Below are 20,718 nucleotides of genomic sequence, written 5' to 3'. Positions count from 1 at the left end.
GTACAATTGACTACAGAATACTTTTGATCTTTCAGCAATCTTCCCCCATTTTTTCCTTGCAACTGTGCTAATCTATGTCCCATTCATGCTATTTTGCGGTTCAGATGAAGACATTATCTTCTCTATTAACAGCCAGAACGTCAACGATACAAGAAGTGAAAATTAAGGACTTGTGTATTTACTTGAATACACAATCCAGTCTAGTAAAACACAATATCCTTTTAATAAATAAGTTTGGACACTAAAAATCAGCATTTTGTTCAGTACTGAAGTATTATATCCCAAGCCAGGCATATTTTATCAAAGAAGATAATGACCCTACAAGGTAGTCATAGCAATTCAGATACTTATCTGAGACAGATGGCAGTAGTACCTCCATAATCACAAGAATTTTTTCCTAGTCCTTCTATTAACTCCAGACAGACGGCAAAATAAGGGAGAAAAGTGAGACCCTCAAATCCTACCCAATCAGCTGTTAAGAGAGCACACCAATCCAACCCAATCAGCTGTTAAGAGAGCCGACCAAAATGTAAACTTGATAGGATTAACTTCCACACATGCATTTTAATTTGCATAGCCGTATTCTCCTGATATGAATACTCTCAGCTCCAGGAGTGATTCTGAATTGCCAGTCACAGGTAGTGAAATTTTGAATAGCCAGTCACAACACACTCTTTCATAAGGCTCACTGGAAGTAGAGTAGCAAATGAGGAAGCAAAAAAAACCTACACACAAAAATGTGTAATTCCACCTCTTTATTTTCTGTGTTCCTAAAATCCAGGGACTCTCAACAGCAACAGATGCATAACATCATCCACAGAAATTATTTCTGTCCTTAACTCATGATGGTGTGCCCAAGTATTGCACGTGTATGGACTGTGTACTAACACAGTGCAGCCCCTGCACCTACTCAGTAGTAGTTAAGAATGTAAGTTTCTTGGTGATTTTTAACCCATCCTTACTTTAAAAATTACAGAGAGTTTTCAGACCATGCAAGACGACAGACTGCTAATGTAATAATTGCAATTTTAGAACAACAGAAAAAGGTAATTTCAATTGTTTTTTTAATTAACCTACCCCCCAACACACACATACAATAGCATGTATGCCAGGCTTCAACCCAAAGAGTTTTGGAACAGTTGATATAGTGAATTTAGAAGCCATAGTTTATAATGGAAATGCTAATGCATTTACCTATAGCAGCTCCAGCTACACTAAAGTAAATATTTCTTTAGGGTAACAAAACACATTGCTTTACCCAGTAACACAAGGTATACAAGTTTTATAATACATATTACTGTCTTTACTTGTACTCATACTTCTCTTTAATATATAAAGCTCTAAAAACAATTCTCTACTATTTTACAATTAAATTAAAACATTTCCATGATTGGCCTAACTACTGATTTTGGTCTAAATATTTTAAACATTAACCATTCCATAAAAATATACAGTTCAAAACATGGTCCCACTAGTAAGACGTAGCCTTCTGAAACAGGCTAACGATACTCAACCATGCAATTCAGTGCTCAATATCATCTAATTGATAAATATTCATATTGCGTTTCAGACTCTACTCTCAAAAATCTTTAAAATATTATCTTTAAAGTCTTACAATGCTTACAAACATCCAGAAAGGGTTCACATTTCTAACTTGCTTGTAGCAACCATGCAAGTGTTATTACTTATACACTGGGCCAGCTAAGCATAAACTTCATGCCATTATTTTTAAAATTTTTAACCTTTTACCATCTTTCATACAGTGGCATTAAGTTTACAACTGACTTCATATTGTTCCATGTGAACACAGATTAGAGATGAGCCAGACACTCAGAACTGCACTTTTCAGTTTAAGCCTCTAAGAACTTACTTGTTTACAGTCAGTAGGATGCACTTAAAGCTGCCTTTCAATTGAACAGACACCCAGTGTACTGTCAAGCTACCTCTAGGTGTATACTAAGAGGTGAAGTCATTACAAGAAAGGGCACAGTCCAGAACTTGGTAGATTCCAAGAAATATGTAGCTGTTCAAAAATGTAATCATCTCAACTGTGCTTAAAAATAACACTGCACCACAACAGAGAGTCATTAGCCACTTCGCATCTGATCTGCAGATTTTCTCGTTCCTACCCCAAAGCAGGTAACACCACATTCTCTATTCATGGTATATTATGATGCTGCTCATTCTGGACTAGGAACTAAAAGAATCAGATTTCTCTAGATTAGAAGTAGCTAATAGTAAATCACGTTTTGTTAAAATACGTTATCAATATTTTTCTTCTTTTGGAATCTTACAGATAATTTTGTGAGGTTTGTTAACTTTTGCAGGTCACTGTAGCCGTCAACCAGGATATCCCACACCACTGTTTAGTCTCGCAAAAGGGAAAATCTTTATTAATTTAAGTATTAACTGCCCCCAATCCTGTGTGACTCATCTCTATAAATGATAGGATTGCAATTGGATAAATTCAAATTCCTGTTAGGACAAATACCTTTTAAAACAAGAAGTGGAAAAGGCAGGGAAATACATATGAAATTCTTTCTGCATTGCATTAAATATATTGTACTTTTTTTCTGAATACGAATAGACATGGATGCAATCAAGATGAATAGCAATCAATATACAATTTTTCTCTAACTGCTCAAAAATTAGTATAAAATAATATAAATTATAGGAATGATTGTTCCAGATTTTTAGATGTCAATTATTAAAAAAATCACTAAGTGAATGTTCATTGTAAATTATTTACAGACGAGGTAACAAAATTTCCAAATTAGTATTTATCATACTGAGTTATGACCTACCACATATGTAAAAACAATGCACTCATCAAAAATTACAAAATCCAGTACTTATTACCAACTACACAATAAGTCATGCTTAGCTTTATGTAGCTGATGTACAGTATGCTTTTAAGAAGAAAAGTGCCAAAAGCTTCATAGGTAAAAGTCTTTGATTTTTAATCAGTAAGCTCAAATTTTTTTTAAGAAGACTTTCATCAATTTTAAAGTAATGCCAAATGAAAATCTTTAGAAAAAAGAATGTTACAAATGTAGAAGTACATCTTATTAAAAATGCATTTAAAAAAGTCTATAAATTTGTCTCACAGTTAAAGATTTATTTGCAAAAGATCTGTAAGAACAACTGGATAGAAATGCTTGTGTAAACTATTTTTTCAAGAAGCATTTGGGTGTTTTAGAACTAAGCAATGTTAGTAATGAAGGCATTTATAAAATTGCAAACAGATTTTTTTTTTAAAGGATAGCATCTTTTATAGTTTAGGGCAGTTCATGTTGTTAGGTCACAAATCAAACTATTAATTGTAAAACCAAGTATAATTTTCTCCATAAATTATAATGTACAGTATTAGTTCTGTTGCCTGCGTTTTGCCGATCTCATTTTTTCAAATCGTGACTCCATCTCTTCCAGGACCTTTGGTGTGTAACGTACAACTAACTTAACCTTTCCTTGAGCTGCTTTCAGCAGTTCTACTGCTTTTTCATGGTGTTCTCCTTCAACGCTCTGTAAAGCATAAACCATTAAATACTACATTAGCAAAGAATACAAGTGTTGCAGAAGATTCTTTAGCTCCTTTGTTACACAAAATATTTCCATTATAATAAAAAACTAGAAGTATGACAGTTTTGAAACTGTAATGCAAGGGGCGCTATCACCCAGTTGAAGACCTGAAGCTTCAACAAGACACCAAACAGACTTTGTGTTTTCTTTTCTAACTAGTGTAAAAAAAAGTAATGTGGAAATGAGTGCCAAGCAACTAATTTATCATGGGAGACAGGGAATAAGCAGACATACTGAGAGTCCCTAGATTTTATGTTTTACACACACAATAAGCACAATAAGAGAAACATTTTAAAACATGGTCCTTTACGTTTTAAAGTCTACATTTAATAGAATTTATGAAATTTTCCCTCCAGACAAATAGTATTTAGCAACTTCTCCCCACCACTGCATCTGTTATAAGATCCAGGCATCATATGTTTTATCATTAGTCAGCAAAAGTTATTTCTCTCAACTTTATTATAGTTATCAAACACAATGACATTACTATCCCAAGCCTACCTCCCACTGCTGCTATTAGAAGCTAGAAGGCAGGTGGTGTACCTGTTGATTGGAGGGTTTCCCCGTTACTATAAAGTTACTTACAAAAAGAAAGACAACAGTTAAAAAAAAAAACACCAAGTTATTTCTCTTCTATTAGATTTAGAAAATGTGCTTGGATATTTTCATTTTTTGTTATTCAGTTGGACGCACAAGTCGTTCTCTTTTTAAAAATCGCATGAGAAGCTTATAAGGATATATGGTGTCAGTAAGAGATTTGAAAAAAAATCAATTGCAAAATAATATGTGAGATTGCTTACAGTTTCTAAACTATGTCTATACAAATATATTTGAATTCTGTTGTAAACGAACAATATACACTAAATGTTACTAGTATAAAAATTCTGGAAATGTCCATTAAAAATATTTTAGTGGACAAGAATCTAGTTTTCAAAATATTCTCTATTAGCTAGGTTCTGGCAAAGGCATAAACATTAAAGCCTTTGCAACAATACACTGAGCCTTGTAAGTGCTAAGTGTGACAGATATTGCAGCCACATGCAGTATCTTTGGTGAGCATATTGCATTAAATTTATTAATATTGTATGTATTATTGTGAGCCAGAGACTGTATGCAACTCTATGAGGAGAGGGTTACCACAGGTCCTTCAGGAACTAAAAGCAATGGGGTGTGTGTGTGTGTGATTACTACAGTTCCTGAGATTGTAAACAGTTTGCATATACTGGTCCAGACTGCATTTTTCCAGAAACAAAGAAAGACCTTTTGGTATAAACGGATGAGCTTGAACTGACTTGGGGTCTTCTTTTTGATTCAACAAACAGGCAGGAACTTGGATCCAGGGGAATTTCAATCCTTGGTCTGAAAGGTTGGAAAGACTTTGGTCTACTGGGGCTCCATAAAACAGATGAGCAATTCCTGGTATGTTTAGTGTGGGGTTTAAATCTATTTATTGTTGGGGATCTTTTTTAATGTTTTCTCTGCAATACTTTTGACCTAAGAATAAATGTATTTTGCATGTTACAGTGCATGGTCACTGGTTAACAAAAAAAACAAAACAAAAAACCAAAGCAAAACAACACTGCCATTGTCATCAGAGAGAAAGCAATGCACAGGGCAGAACCTTACACAGATTAGCTTGCTGGAGGTATCGCAGTGTAAGGCAGGCAACTGTACAGCCTAAAACTTCTCATCAGAAAGGAGAGAGCCATGAATCTCCATCCAAGAAAGGTGACTAGTAGGAGCCTGAAATGGTAAGTGGGCACCCTTGAGGGACCACGGAGGGGGAATACAGGTGCAGTTACTCCTGAAACTGCGACACTAAGTTAATTCTGAATACAGTTATTAAAAACAAGTCTGTTGCATAATATATATATTAAGATGTTAGGAACGTGTTCAGAGGCATGAGAAGAATATTTATTGGTAACATACAACCAACATACCTTGCATGTGCATGCACACACATCCCAGTTTTATTTATTGTTATAAATATATATTTAAATTTATGCCCACTGTCTGTTAAGCAGGGTGGTTTTGGTTTTTTTTTGTTTTTTTGGAGTGTCTGTGTGTGAAGAAGGCAGAAGAAGCCAGTTGAGGCTTGTGGATTCTGGTGCCAGTTCTATACTAGTCTCAGTATATTTTAGAGCAACTTGGGAATTTCTATAAAGATACACTGGCTAGCCCAAGGAACCATGGTACCAACACAGAACAACTGTAGCATTTTGGCCATGACCCCTTCCCATTCCATATGCTGGGGGCTGCAGAACCAGGTGGCTTAAGAGATGACTATGCCTTTTGGGGACATCTAATAGCTCTCCAATTACCTCTGCATCACAAGAGTGGCTATGGTTACAGACTACATGATTGAATTAAAACCTAAGTCATAAAATAAGGTTAGGTATGTACAAGTAGTTACTAGAGCCTGAATTTTAACTAGTACATATAAATTAAGAGTTTTTGAAAGTACAATCAAAACTTGTGTAGTTCACTCAGAACTGTCTGACAGTATCTGAGGAGCAAGAATTGTTCTATAAATATATACACCAAAATAATTTAAAATCCCTTTAGCAGTCTCCTTTTTCTCATCACCCAGAAAGCCGCAGGTTGGTATTTTATGTGTTGTGGCTGAATTTAAAAAAATCAGTGACTGAGTTTAAAGTATATGCTCCTTTTTATAAGAAACTGGAGGAATGGTTTTTAAAATCTCAGCACTTAAGTGAAAAAATCACAGTCCCTGCAAAAATTACTTTATAGCTTGCACTTTGTCATAGTTTTCAGTCTCCAGCAGCATTTTTATCAGGACAATGACAACATCAAAGGACCGTCACATTATCTTGCCTTAGATTGAATGGTTTTGATACTTACCGTACAAGTTGCAAAAATTCACATTATTAAAAGTCTGCAACATCAGGGACACATGTAGCAGAACCACTTTAACACCATTGTAACTAGAGCTGAATGAATAATTGCTTTTTAGGTTTGGTGGCCAAACTAAAGAAATCCCCAAAAAATTGCAAACTAAAACTGATTCCCCCACCCCATTTTTCTTGCTGAAATAAAAAAGCAAAAAAACCTCTCTTTGGTCAGTTCAAAATGGCATTTTGAAATGGTACAGGCTGATTCCAAACAGTTTGTTTCAAAAATTTCAAAACAAACCATTTGACTTTTGAAATTTTTTTTTCAATTTTTATTCAGCTGAAACTATTCACTGGATTTGACCCCAATTTGCAAATAGTTTTGGTTGCACCAAAACAGCATTTTTCAGCAGATTTACTATTTGTTGAAAAAATTATGCCCATCTGTAACTGTAAAACTATTTCATAAGGCAATAATACAGTTTGCTTCAAAACAGAGTACCTACCATCTGACCTTATTTATCTTCCCATGCTCTGAAATATTGCCTCAGGTAATGGTATACTTGTATTACCATTTAGTGAATTCACGTACAATAGCAAAGCATAGTCCAAGAACTCTTGTCGTACTCAAGTTTTTGTCCAATATCCTAGTCTTGCTAATTATGAATCAACTGCAAACAGCAGGATGAAATTTCTATCACTTTGCCAACACTAAAAAAAGGCACCAGGCTTATGCAGACTACAGTCTCTATACACCCTCAAGTGGACACAAGTAGTTACTACAACTGAAAGTTAAAGCCAATTCCTACCACTCCGTTTACAGAAAGAAGCTGGTCTCCACGTTTCAGTCCCCCATGTCTATCAGCTATACCGCCTGGGATAATTCGAGAGATATAGATTGGAGAGTTTTGCTCTTTGCCTCCCATAATGTTGAATCCAAGACCTTCTTCTGTTTTTGGCAGTTCAACAACTCTGGGATGTGAATGACCCTCACTGGCAGCAAATGCAGCAACTGTGGCCTATAAGAAACAAAACTATTTAATTTTTCTTAAAATCAGAATCTTATAAAGTCTCCATCTCTTATAGTCAGAGGTGGTAAGCATTTGAAAAGGTTTTTGAGACAGACAATTAAGTAAATATAATGTGTATCCCAGGTACCAACATCAGAATACGAAAACTAAGGGGCGTTTTGAATAAAATAAAAATGAATGTCATTTTAAATAACAAGTCTTTCATATCTTGTTCATACAACTTAAAGATTAACAGGTCATATCAGGAGGAGACATCTATATCACCCTTTTTGTGACAAACTATTACATTCTATTCTAGTTATAGTAAGACTTTTACCTTTGCTGTAGCATTAGCTCTCACTTCTGGGCTACTGCTGATGTCCACAGTTTCATATACGTGCTCATATACCTTTAGGACAAAGTTATTTAGTAGGTACATAATTTAATGGGAAAAATGAATATATAGGTTTTCTGCTTAGATGGTGTGACAAATAATCTACTGTGTTAGATGTGTGACAAGAGATCAATACTTCTGCTGCTACTCTCAAAATTGCATTTCCTAATTTACAGAGAGAAAGGGTATGTGCCTGAAAGACAATGAATCTGCCCTACTGGTCTCTAGCTGAGACCACGTCTATATATAAAGCACTGTAATGGCACAGCTGTATCGACACAGCTGCACTGCTGCAGCGCATCTGGTGAAGATGCACTACGCTGCCAGGAGAGCTCTCCCATTGGCATAAAAAAACCCACCTTCACGAGCGGCAGAAGCTCTCCTGCAGATATAGTGCTGTGCACACGAGCACTTATGTCAGTGTAACTTATGTCACTCGGGGTGGAATATTCACACCCCTGAACAAGAAGTTTTGTAGACATAGCCTGAGACAGGACTGCGATACTAAGTCACACCTTCCCCTGGGCCTAATGAGTGGGCCATTAAAGCACAGTGAATATTACCATTACAACAAAATAGCACTGCTATCACCGAAACCAAAAGCAATAGCTGGATCTGCAGCTACTCCCACCCATGCCCACACACCAGGAAGAACCATTCCGAGTGCAGGTAAGGGAGTGAGAGCCTTGGGGAGATAATAATTAATACTAGAACAGAATGTTAATCATAAGGCGGAGATAGAAGGGCATTCAGATCTGTACTGACTCAAGAGCTTGTCTTTACTACTAAAAAAAAAAAAAAAAGATGCATTTTTTACCTCAGAGTAACTAATGCACATGAGCTATCCCATAACAATACCATGAAGACACGACACTTTCATTTTACTGCAAAGTAAACTCACTGAGGTCAAACTCTGGCGAATTTACCTTGTGGTAAAACTGAAGTGTCTTGTCTTCACTGTGTCTTTGCCTTGTGACAGCTCATGTGTTAGTTACCCCAAAGTAAAAAATACAGCCCCCTCCCACTCCCCCCGCCTTTTTTTTTTTTTTTTTTTTTTTTAGTAGTGAAGACAAGCCCTCACTTGCACTGTAGGGTACAGATGCTTGTAGCTGACAGGAAAGTCAAACACTCAAGTTCTCTCTTCAAGAAAGGTATGAATTGTTAATTGGCTTTCTGTAACCTAAGCTAATATATCCTTATCTAGGTTACTTTGGGGCAAAATTTAAATCTAAGTATGTTAAGACAATTGTTCATTTTGTTTTAAATCCTTCCCTACTTTTTTTTTTTTAAATAAAGAATTAAGCCCCAAAGTTTGCAGATAACAGATTTGAGGTCAAATTAAAAAGTAATTCAAAACAAACTCGTGCAGCAGCTAGCTTTGTTCCTGCTTAGCAGGTACAACACTACATATATTAGAAGCCGGCATATATCTGGTATTTTTGGTAGCTATTTGTTTATGCCAGGTTAACTTACCTCCCTCACAGCATTACAGAACTCACTTTGAAGGACCCTTTGCAAAGCCTGCAGTTTTTGTGGTGGTACTTCTCCACTCCTCTGCAATTTTTCCAGCAACTCAATAGCTCTGCAGATGTCTGGGGAAAGATAGAATATTGATAATGATGAACACTTGACTTTTACTCAGATAACGTTCTTTTAGTTCATTCATGCACACGCATACACACCACTTTGTAAGTCAGAATTAAGGATGCTTAAATGACAGGTTTCAGAGTAGCAGCCATGTTAGTCTGTATTCGCAAAATGCTTAAATGCGTTTCCTTTAACACAATCACTAAATACTACTGAGAAGACACCAGTTAATGCATCAACATCCAGGCCCTCCCTCCTCCAATGACTCCTTGCATATCTCATCTTCAAGATCCTCATATGTTGAAATCTACTTGTCCCTCTGATCCTTGGAACCCATTCCTAGCTGCCTTTACCACTTTCCATGCCCCATCAATGTGTGCTTTTTATGGTCCCTGTCTCATTCTCCATTCTACTTTGTTTAAAATCAACATTGATCAATATCAGCATTCACACATGGAATGAGGAAGGCAACTACACAGGGTAGAAAAAAAAAAGAATTGAGCAGAAGAGCTGGTATGGGTATACTGGGTAACAGTGCACACTGTTTCAGTTACCCTGATGATTTATCCACTCTCCATCAATAGGGAGACCCACTGCCCAACATAGCTTCCTGGTCACTGCATATTCTGACTTCCTTGACTTCCTGGTTCTACTTGCCTTCCCAGTTACAGCCCCTACAAACCTCTGAGTCTTGTTGCCTCTATGCCTCCCTTCAATCCATATTTATCCACTGTTACAGAATCTACCCATGTTCACACCCTACATACTACTGTAATAATTTTTGTACAAGGCATGTCTTGTAACCATTTCTGACTTTTATGTCTCGTTACTTGCATTCTCTCTCTTTGTAGTTAATAAACTTGTTTTATCTAATCCAGTATGTTCAAGTTGAAGTGCCTGGGTAATGCCATTTGGGGTGACAAGTTATGTGCATATGATTCCCTTAAAGGAATAATGGACTTACAATATTTTGTACTCTCTGGGAGAGGACCAGGCAGTACAGTATAGATTTCTGGTAGAAATATGAGACTGGGGGGTATGTTGGGGGTGACCCTGCAGTATAAGCAGGGCTGGTGAGAGCAAAAGTGTAACCCAAGTGTGGTTGGCAGCCTGCAGTTACACGTAGATGCTCAGGATGTGGCTTGCAAGCTAGAAGGCTATTTGTGAGTGGCCCAGGTGAGAGCTACTTCACCAAGACATTGTAAGGCACCCAAGGTTGCAGGGCAGGGGTTAACACAACTGCTCATTAGTCTGGACTGTACCCTGGTATGTCACACCCACCCATCTCATCCATGATAAATATTGGCAATGGGAGCTCCTGTCTGGCAGATCTGAGATCTACTGTGACAAACCACCAGGGCTTTGCTAGATGGAGGAATTACTTGCATAGCAGAGCTACAAGTTTCACCTGCCAGGCAACTCTGTACAAGCCTCCCGCACTACTTGCCTACATTGTTAAGGCTGAAACATGGTCAGAGGTGGCAAAGAGAATCTTACAGGAAAATTGCCTGAAAAAGCAAAGTTCATTGCTCTGCTTATTTCAGGTGGTGGAATCACCTATGGATTTTCTGAGTAGAGTTCTGGTCCAACTGACTGGGAGTACAGCTGACTAAGCTTAAACACTTCATAGGAAGCAGGTATGGACAGAAGAAGGGAAAACAGCTAAGGTCTGTTACTGGGCGACACTGGCCCTTTAAGAGGAAGCAGGGCCAAAGCTGTGCCATCAGCTCACTTCAACTGGGTTTAAGTGGGGGGAAAGGGGGAGTAGGAGAAAGCTGGTGAGTCAGAGCAGCCTGAGAGCACTGACAGAGAGATAGAGAAGGGCAGGTGAGAGCTGTCTGAGGAGGAACAGAGACCCAGGAAAGAGAAGCAGCAGCAGAGGAGAGCTGGTAGAAAGCCATTGAGAAGAGCGAAAAGTTGATGGTGAGGACTGACCAGAGCTGCGGAAAACCTGCCAAGTTAAAGGAGAGCTTGTCAGAGCTTCCAGAGGTTCCTAGGAAGAACCACCACCAGCCTGGTTAGGAGAAGCTGAGCCCAAAACAAGAGTTGATGCTGGAGAGTGGATCTCAGAGCAGGAATAGGACTCATAAGCAAAGAGGCCTGGATGTGTGGAACATTGTGGGAAGAACTCCTTGCAGCAGGCTTGAGTGGAGGGCTGCAGGAAGCTCAGCTCCAAACAAGGGGGTTGTCATGCAGAAACATTCCCTGAGCTGGGGTATGACTCACAGAAAGGGAGGTTTGGCTGAGTGGAACAGTGTGGGGAGTTCTGTTGCAGGGGCCTGTCTCAGGGCTATGGGATGACACTTATGGGAGAGAAGCAGGTCTTGGAACTCTCAGGCAGAAGACCTGGAGAACAGGGCCCTGGAACAGCAGCTGAATGAACCATGATAAAGTGGTTACTGACTCTCAGATGGGTGACCTGGGAATCATGACCTTTGAATGGGATTGAAGAGCTGATGGACTGCAACCTTCTTTTACTTCAGGGTTTCAGAACGATGGTTTTATCATGAATTCTGTGGACTACTACTGCTATACAGCACCTTTCACTAGGGCCAGAGACAGATAAAAATAGCTCTCTCTCCTTTCTGGGGGCAAGATGCTACACAAAGAAATTCTTATATGGAAGATAGTTCACCTCGCAATGACTTCATAAATATCTGCTTCAATTACCTTTAGTAAATGAAATAGCCAAACAATCATTCATTTTCTGATATAGCTGTAAAACTAATCTGAAAAGTTTTCAAAATAAATCACTGTTTAAAAATGTATATAGTGTGGACCTTCTAAAAATGAAACCTACATCTATATCTGAGTTGTGAAGAATACGTATTAAGATTAGAACAACCAACAAGAATGCACTTTTATGTAGAAAACCATGATTAAATAGAGTCTTCCTGACTAATGATTTAAATCAATTTGATTTAAATCAAATCCACCCTACTTTCACAGGACGCATACACCCTTCCAGTTTTACAAGTACCACAGGGGAGCAAAGATCAGAAGTTTTCCCTCATGCAAATCTACATATACACACAATACATTACAGCTTTATAAACTGTTCGTTCAACCAAAAATGCAATAACTTTTGCACAGGCTTAAAGGAATTTAGTTATAGCGAGAAATTAGGCAGAGAATGATAAAACTTATTTTTAAGGACAGCTGATAGCTCCACTTCTTCCAAACAAAGCTTAAACAGCATAGTGTGAAAGAGTACCTGAAAAGTTAGATTATTCTCTTTGTGACACTGGCAGACCAGATGCCAGCTCTTGCCAATGCTTTAGGCTGCAGCTGAGCACTGACAAAGTCATTGCTGGAAACCAGTCCAGCTCACCTGCGTGTTAGTATGGTTAAGATGAGTATTGGACTTATAACTATCTGTCTGGACTTTATGAATTACTAGTAAATTGCTAAACATATTAATCCTACTTATAATGTCTATATCCCATGCTAGAAGATGATATTTAAGTATTTGCTATATAGTTCAGAACATAACCCACCAAACAAGAAAAAACTTCACCTAGTACTAAATCCCTATGAAAGATGATTTCCTCTTGCCCATCAGGAAGGACTATCAAAACTAAATGGGCCATTGTGAAACATCACAATACAAAATGTTACTAATTGTTCCTGCACAGGCTATGTGCAAAAGGGCTCATCCCATCATCCTGAATTCTGGAAGAAGGAAAAAAGGAGAGTGAACAAGAAAATTTGTCATCTCTTTGCTGTTTGAATTCTGACAGGGCTGGAGCTAGGAAACAGATGCAGAGATCCCCCATGGTCAACCTGGGTTACCCCTAATAGACATTCAGTGCCAACAAATTGGTACAACTCTGTCACCTTTTGGACCCCTAGACTGTAACTAATTTGTGTGTATGTGTGTATATATATGTATATATATATATATTATACACACACACATATACACAGACACACACACAAAGGATTTATTAACTATTCATTTCTTTTTCCTGGTTAATAAATCCTTAGTTTACTTTAGGATTGGTTATAAGCAGTTGTCTTTGGTGTGATATCTAAACTACCTATTAACCTGGGGTAAGTGACTCATCTCTGGGGAGTGGAAGCAACCTGAAATCTTTTGTGATCTTTGGTGTATGGCAACCAACTATCACTAAATCCAACTTGCCTGGGTGACAAGATAGACTGGAGTGCCCAAGGAGACTGTTTGAGACTCCATGGTAAGACTTTACAGTGCTTCAGGGATTCATATTTGTTACTGGGTTGGTGAAATCTAATTACTGCTGTGGGAATTGTGCACCAAAAAATTAAAAATTCTGTGCACAAGTTAAAATTCTGCAAATGTTATTGGTCAAAATAATACTGTATCATCTCACCAGTTTCAATTATTTTGGAAATTTATTTCAAAATACCTGTCAGCAAGAATGTCTGTAACAATACAGACATACACAAAAATTCCCTCAGGAGTAACGAGTTAAAGAAACCCCTACGACAACCCAGTTCCTATTTCTCTGCCTCCTCCCTGACCCCAGCCCAGACACTCACACTCCCTACCCTCCAGAGGCCAGCTGCACATTCCCCCCCCCCGCCGACACTCAGACCCCCGAGCCTCAGAGGCCAGCTGCAGCCCCCCCCCCCCACATCCTGCCCCAGACATTCACACCCTCTACTCCCCAGAGCCCAGCCACCCCCACCGCCAAGACACTCACATCCCGTACCCCACAGAGACCAGGGATCCAGAGCAAGAAACAGTCCTTTGCTGGGTCCCAGGCTTGCACGGAGTTGCCTGCATGCTGTCATCTCCTCCCTTCAGTGCTGGGAACTGTAGCTACTGGGAACCGTCCAGTTCCCTCCTCCTCCCCTCAGCTTTGTCTTTTATTTGCAAGCTGGGCTATGCCAGGTTCAGTGGCCCCTAGTAGCAGCCAATGTCTCTGTAGCCCATTTTGGGGTGGGGGGGATTTCTGCAAAATTCTGCATTGCGCAGTAGCGCAGAATTCCCTCAGGGCTATCTAATTACAGAACACACATCCAATTTGGGGGGTCTGCCCTGCTTTTTGACAATCTGCCCTGAGGTTGGCACTCTCAGTCGTGAACCACTCCAGACAGTGTGATGCTCTTTTAGTGAACATTTAAGGTTGCAGAACAAGACCTATAATGCCTGGAAAATATATATATATATATATATATATATTTTTTTTTAATAAATGCAAAGTTGATTTGGTAAAATTTTTTTCAATATCGAATCAGGCTCTGACGCAATAAAAAATTTCCCACCAGAATCAAACACTGCATAAATAATTACATTATATAACCATAATAGTAGTACTATTACATGTGCTGTGGAGTCTAACATTCCTTTCTGTAGCAAGTCTTCCATTGTTTGCACTTCATGCTGAACTAGACTGAACTGTCCATCCCATCTAAAGCATTTATAATCAGATTACTAATATCTGGATGCCTAATACTCTACTTTGAAACAATTTTTTTTTTTTTTTTTTTGGCCAAATGGATATCATGCTAGGGTTTGACTACCTCCCCTTCATTCTTCAGTTTCTACTATTCAAGACAGGAACCTGATAAAAGGGTTGCTTTTTTTTTTTTTTTTTGGGGGGGGGGGGAAGTTGTTTTTTCTTGCAAAAAGCTCAGAAGACAGACTAGATCTTCTCTGGTAAGGTATTCCACAGTCAAGGAGCTGGAACTGAGAATGCCTTGCCTCCAGCTCCCTGAAATTTCATCCTAGGAACTCAATTTCCATATCCCTCTGAATGAAACTGTGTTGATCAGTCAAAAAAAGGCAATCTCTGAAGGACCCTGGCCCCAGCCCAAAATGCGTTTCAAAGATTAAACTAAGGATGCAAATAGGGAGCCAACAGAGGGTATAGGGCACTGATGTGATGTTCTTTTGCTTATAAGTTCCCCAAAAGAGTGGAGAGACCACACATTGCGTTATATAAGATGGAGTAGGATTTAATTTATGTCTGTAGAATGCTCAGAACCTTCAGACACTAATTTTGAGATCCAGTGTGTCTTTTACACAAGTACAGTGTAAGGGGCAGTACATAACTGTATTGCCCCAAAAGCAGCTCAAGCCTGGTTGATGCATAAATTTTGTACCATTATAATTATTTCATGCACTCAGATTCTAAGGCCAGAAGGGACCATTGTGATCATCTAAATTCATCTCCTGTATAACACAGGCCACAGAACTACCCCAAAATAATTCCCAGAGCAGGGGTAAGTTGATTATTTTTTGTCAAGGTTCAAATTTCTTGGTCAAGATATAGTCAAGTTCCAAACTCCAGAGAAAAATAATAAAAAATAAGAATAATGATGAGTAAATAAAAACATTTCGGGGTCTATTCAAAAGCGTCTGGAGGTCCAGATTTAGCCCGCAGTCTGCCTATTGACTACCCTTATCCTAGAACCTATCTTTTAGAAAAACATCCAATCTTGATTTTAAAATTGCCGGTGATGGAAAATCTACAGCCCTTGGTAAATCGTTTTAATGGTTAATTACCCTCACGTAACAATTCACACCTTATGTCTGGTTTGAATTTGTCTAGCTTCAATTTCTAGACATTGGATCATGTTATACCTTTCTTGGCTAGACTGAAGAGTCCTCTATCATCACATGCCAGCTTCCCAGGTAGGTACTTAAAGTAAGCTACTTATAAATTAATCAAGGCACCCCTTAACTTCTTTTTGTTAAGCTAAATAGATCGAGCTCCTTGCATCTATCACTAAAAGGCATGTTTTCTAATCCTTTAATCATTCTTCTGGCTCTTCCCTGAATCTTCTTCAGTTTAACATCATTCTAGACTTGCGGACACCAGAATTGGACACAATATTCCAGCGCAGGTCACAGCAATGCCAAAGAGGGAGTAAAACAACCTCTCTATTCCTACTTGAGATTCCCATGTTTACGCATCCAAAGATTGCAATGGCCCTTTCGTCCAGTTAGGGGGCGTGATTTTTTAAAACAAAAATAGTTATACAAGTGTAACTGGTATCCAGAGGGTGAATGCTGATATTCCAATATAAGCACTTTCATGCTGGCATATCTTTTTTCATACTAATAGAGTTAATGCAGTACAACTTGTGTATAGACAAGGCCTCATTCCCAATCTCTCCCCAGGTTCTCCTGGTGCTCTGAAGAGGGAGTAAACTGAACTAGGTCTATAACTGGAACAACATGCCTTCCCAAGAGTAGCTGTGTCTCCTCCACTCCGATCCTGCCCTATTCTGCCCCATTCACTCCCACCCACCAGCATGAAGTTGAGGAGGTGGGGGAGATACAACAGTTCTATGGAGCCTTCCTGCACTGCTACCCATGATGTGGTTAACTGGGCACTTTGTGCTCCCTTTCACTGCCACACTAGGTATGCCCCAATTTGGGCCACTATTCAAAACAACAAGAGACTAAATTGGATACTGAACTGACTCAAGAGGGGCTTTAAGGAAAAAACCTCACACACTTGGCTATAATGCCATTAAAGGCAGCAAATTAAAATAATTAACAAAAGCAACCAAACCCACACCACACTATTTAAAGGATGGATTATATTTGCAGCAAGCAGATATACTGATTATCACACGCACTTTAAAAGTGAATTTTTGGTGACTGAGGTAGGAACTAGACTGACAATCCTGGAGGCAAAGTTAACTAGAGCAGAGGTATATTAAAGACAGTAGCAGTGCAAGGTTCTCTACACTATTCTACTAGTGCCACCACTCTAAAAGATAACCTCAAGGTGTGAGAGGTTAGTCGCTCATCCTTGGCCTCCAGTGAAATTGCTAAAAAGGGTGTTGATTGTGATTCAAGCAGGAGAGAAGAGATTTCTTCTATATTTGCCTCTATATGCAGTATCATAGACATGTTGGTCCCAGGATATTAGAGAGACAATGTGGGTGAGGTACTATCTTTTGTTGGACCAACTTCTGTTGCTGAGAGAGAGACAAGCTTTTGAGCTTTCAGCTCTTTTTCAGGTCCTGAAGCTTGTCTCTCTCACCAACAGAAGTTGATCCAATAAAAGATATTACCTCACTCACCCTGTCTCTCTAATATGTGCTTCTGGTTAGCAGATTTAGTCCTGTTGCTAGTAAACGTGTGGTAATTTTTTAAAACATTTTCCCTCATTTCCTAGGTTACACACCAACTCTCTGTAATCAGTTTATTCCCTTACCTTGATAATATCCTTTAATTATCCAAAGTCAACACTACCACAATTAACAGAGGTTGGTTATTTCTGCAAATAGTGCTGCCTGTCAGTAGGTGTCATATATACACACACAACTATACAGTACTCTTTTCCCCCCTCCTTTCTTAAGAGGCAAGACCAATATGCAAGAAAACATAAAACAGTTCTTTTGTTCCACTGATTCCTACTAGATAACTCTGCATAGATTTGTTTGTTTTCATGGATAAAGCACAATGGCAGGGTAATGAGGTGGAGGATGCTGCCGCCCCAGGTTTTACCAAGAGCAGCTAATCCCATTGCAAAACCAGCTGCTCTAATTCGCAAGCTTTGGGGGAGGGGAACCGCTACAAGTGATTTATTTGTGGAACAGGGAGAAGAGAAGAAAATAATCAGAAAGTTTCAAGAGCTGCATTTTGAGGTAGACAACATATCTGAACTAACAATATATGCATTTACTCTCTCACACACAAATATATTAACTTTGAGTTACGACTGTGTATCTCATAACCCGATGCATCCGATGAAGTGAGCTGTAGCTCACGAAAGCTTATGCTCAAATAAATTGGTTAGTCTCTAAGGTGCCACAAGTACTCCTTTTCTTTTTATCTCATAAATGCACACTAGTAAAAAGCAATGAAATAGGCTGTTAAGTTATCCACACTCCTGCTCATTTCCTTTTCTCAACTTTAACTACCTCCTTTCCATCACCCAAATACCACTGCATCCCAAACAATCAATATTCAGCCTAATGCCAACCACTGATTATGCATTAATATGTTCAGAGACTCAATGTGGGGTTGATGTGACTTTCAAAAACTCCACTGTACCTGTACAGGATTTTGTATTGATGTGACAGACATGGTGCTAGACTGAAAATAGTCATTAGAGAAGGGACTTGAACTTAAGTGTCTCTCATTTCAGGTGAGTACCCTGACCATTATGCTACAAACTCTCTCAAACGGTGTCTCTCTCTTGTTGACCCAATGGCTATTAAGTATTTTCTACAAAGTGGAACAGCTTCAAGAGAAGAGATAGACAGCCTCATCCCAGAATCCACCATAGCCCAGTGGTTGGGGTACTCACGTGAGTTAGAGATGGGGGCAAGCCTATGCTCTGACTTGGGGCTTTGAACCAGGGGACCCACATCCCGGGTGAGTGCTCTAAGCACTGGACTATTAGGTATAAGGTGGAGTACAGGCAGAAGCACCACCACCTCCTTCCCCCTGATAAGCTTACAGCTTTCTATGAATCCCACACTTAGACTATGTCTACACTAGAGAGCTTACAGCTGTTGTACCAATGCAGCTACGCTGCTGTAAGATCTCTCCTGTAGCTTCTCTGTGTCAACAGGAGAGCGCTCTTCCATTGACATAATTAAACCACCCCAATAAGCGGCAATAGCTATGTTGGGAGGGGGAGAACCCCCCCCCCCCCCACAGCGCTGTCTATACTGGTGCTTCTGGCAGCGTAACTTATGTCGCTCAGGGGTGTGGTTTTTTCACACCCAAACAACATAAATTATACCAACAAAAGTGGTAGTGTAGACATAGCCGTAGGTATTTAACTCTCCCCATGTACTGTATAGGCCTAGGCACCTAATTCCACTTAACAGCAGGGTGCCTATAAATCAGGTGCTGCAGTGCTCAGGTTGCATCCTAGCCTGGTTGGTCGGGATGAGTGGAAATAATATGAATTGGGGAGGGTGGGAGAGGATAGGAGAGAATTACTTAAAGTTGAATAGATGGTTTATTAGACATTTACATTGTTTATTTCCTTGTTTATTGCCTCTTTCACCCATTCTGACAATCTATCAAGTTTAATTCAAAGTTGAGAAGTTTTCTATGTGTAAAATTCCTACTATCACTATCCCTCACAAGGTGTGTGCAAAACACTATCCAGTAAGACACAAGTCCAGGATGGAGCAGATGGGAAAATTCTAACAAAATTGTAAAGGGAAAAATTTTTTAAAAAGTTTTTTTTCCCCACTGAAAAACCAAACTCAGCCTTGCAGACATTCACTTAAGTGATGAGAGCCAAAAGGAAAATCTGTGTCTAAGCTTATCATCCGCAGGAGCCTGATGAGAAGGAATTAATTTCCTGCCTTGGGGGTAACTAGAGGAACCCCAAAAGAAAAGGAGTACTTGTGGCACCTTACAGACACCTCTGCCTTAGAGGAACCCAGGGACGTGTTGGGGGCGGGGGGGGGGGAGAGAAAAAAGAAGAGACTAATGGTTAAAATGTTTCTGCTGCTCCAACCAGTACTTCTCGCCTCGAAGATGTACAAGGAAAATTCAAAGGCCCCGGGAGGACCCGAGGGAAGGGGGCCACCGAAGCGAGAGCCAGGAGAACACGGCCCCGCTGGGCACGCACTAGAAGACCCCAATGCGCCCAACCCCTGGGGCCGCCGGGCACCTCGGGGCTCGCCCCGCCCGGCCGGCGCAGACGGACGTTGCTCTGGCACCCCAGGGGGACGTGTCACGGAATTGCCGCAGCCGCGGGACGGTGCGGAGAGGGGCCCACCCAGGGCTCCGCCCCCTCGGACCGCGCCCGCCCAACAGCGCGGCCCGGCTCCGCTCCCCGTCAGGAGCCAGCGGGCCGGCGCCGAGCGCTGCCGCTGCGTCACCCGGCGCGGGGAGCCGGGCAGCGCCCCGCACGCCACTCCCGGCCGGTGGGGGTGGCCGCTCTCCCCCGGGGAAACGGCGGCGAGGCTGAGCCGGAGCCGCGCTCACCTCGCTCCAGCCGCACGGACTCCCCCAGCGCCGCCATCTTCTCCTCGCTCGCACCCGGAAGTGACGCGCGCCGCGCGGAAGGCCAAGGCGCGTGGGGGCGACGGGGCCCAGCCGTTGCCTGCAGGGCGGGGTCCCGGGGCTGGTCCCGCGGCGCGATCCTGGTGCGTCTGGGTCCACGCCCCCTCCCCCCCCCCGGCTCCAGGCCCTGCGGCTGCGCGGGCTCGGCTGCGCGGGCTCCGCTCCGCGGAATCCGTCCCAGCGCCGGGGCGGGCAGGAGGCTTCGCAGCTGGGCTGCCCGCGCCGCGCGGCGGCGGCAGCGGGGGGAGGCACCCGGGCGGTGCCTGCTGCTGCGGTGCCACCGCTGTGTCTCGGCGGCCTGGGGGAGCCCTAGCG

General features: G+C 40.7%; 1 protein-coding gene across 1 annotated transcript; it reads right to left on the bottom strand.

Annotated features, from left to right (window-relative positions):
- Positions 1-740: 740 nt before the first annotated feature.
- LIN7C (lin-7 homolog C, crumbs cell polarity complex component) lies at positions 741-20,489 on the bottom strand. Its single transcript, XM_037899928.2, has 5 exons — positions 20,326-20,489; positions 9,309-9,427; positions 7,779-7,850; positions 7,241-7,450; positions 741-3,522 (listed from the first exon to the last, which is right to left on the bottom strand). The coding sequence occupies exons 1-5, from the start codon at positions 20,360-20,362 to the stop codon at positions 3,367-3,369; spliced, it is 594 nt and encodes a 197-aa protein (XP_037755856.1). The 5' UTR covers positions 20,363-20,489; the 3' UTR covers positions 741-3,366.
- Positions 20,490-20,718: the final 229 nt, after the last annotated feature.

The sequence above is a fragment of the Chelonia mydas genome, chromosome 6, assembly GCF_015237465.2.
Source record: "Chelonia mydas isolate rCheMyd1 chromosome 6, rCheMyd1.pri.v2, whole genome shotgun sequence".
Lineage (NCBI taxonomy): Eukaryota > Metazoa > Chordata > Testudines > Cheloniidae > Chelonia > Chelonia mydas.
This window is presented reverse-complemented; position numbering and strand designations above follow the sequence as displayed.

Bases quoted from the DNA above. Each gene is read 5' to 3' on its own strand.
- LIN7C (XM_037899928.2), bottom strand. From the start codon at position 20,362: ATGGCGGCGCTGGGGGAGTCCGTGCGGCTGGAGCGAG. The intron at 7,851-9,308 runs GTAAGTTAACCT...TTTGTCCTAAAG, and splicing joins TCTGTAATGCTGTGAGGGAG to GTATATGAGCACGTATATGA. The intron at 7,451-7,778 runs GTAAAAGTCTTA...TGTTTCTTATAG, and splicing joins GAGCTAATGCTACAGCAAAG to GCCACAGTTGCTGCATTTGC.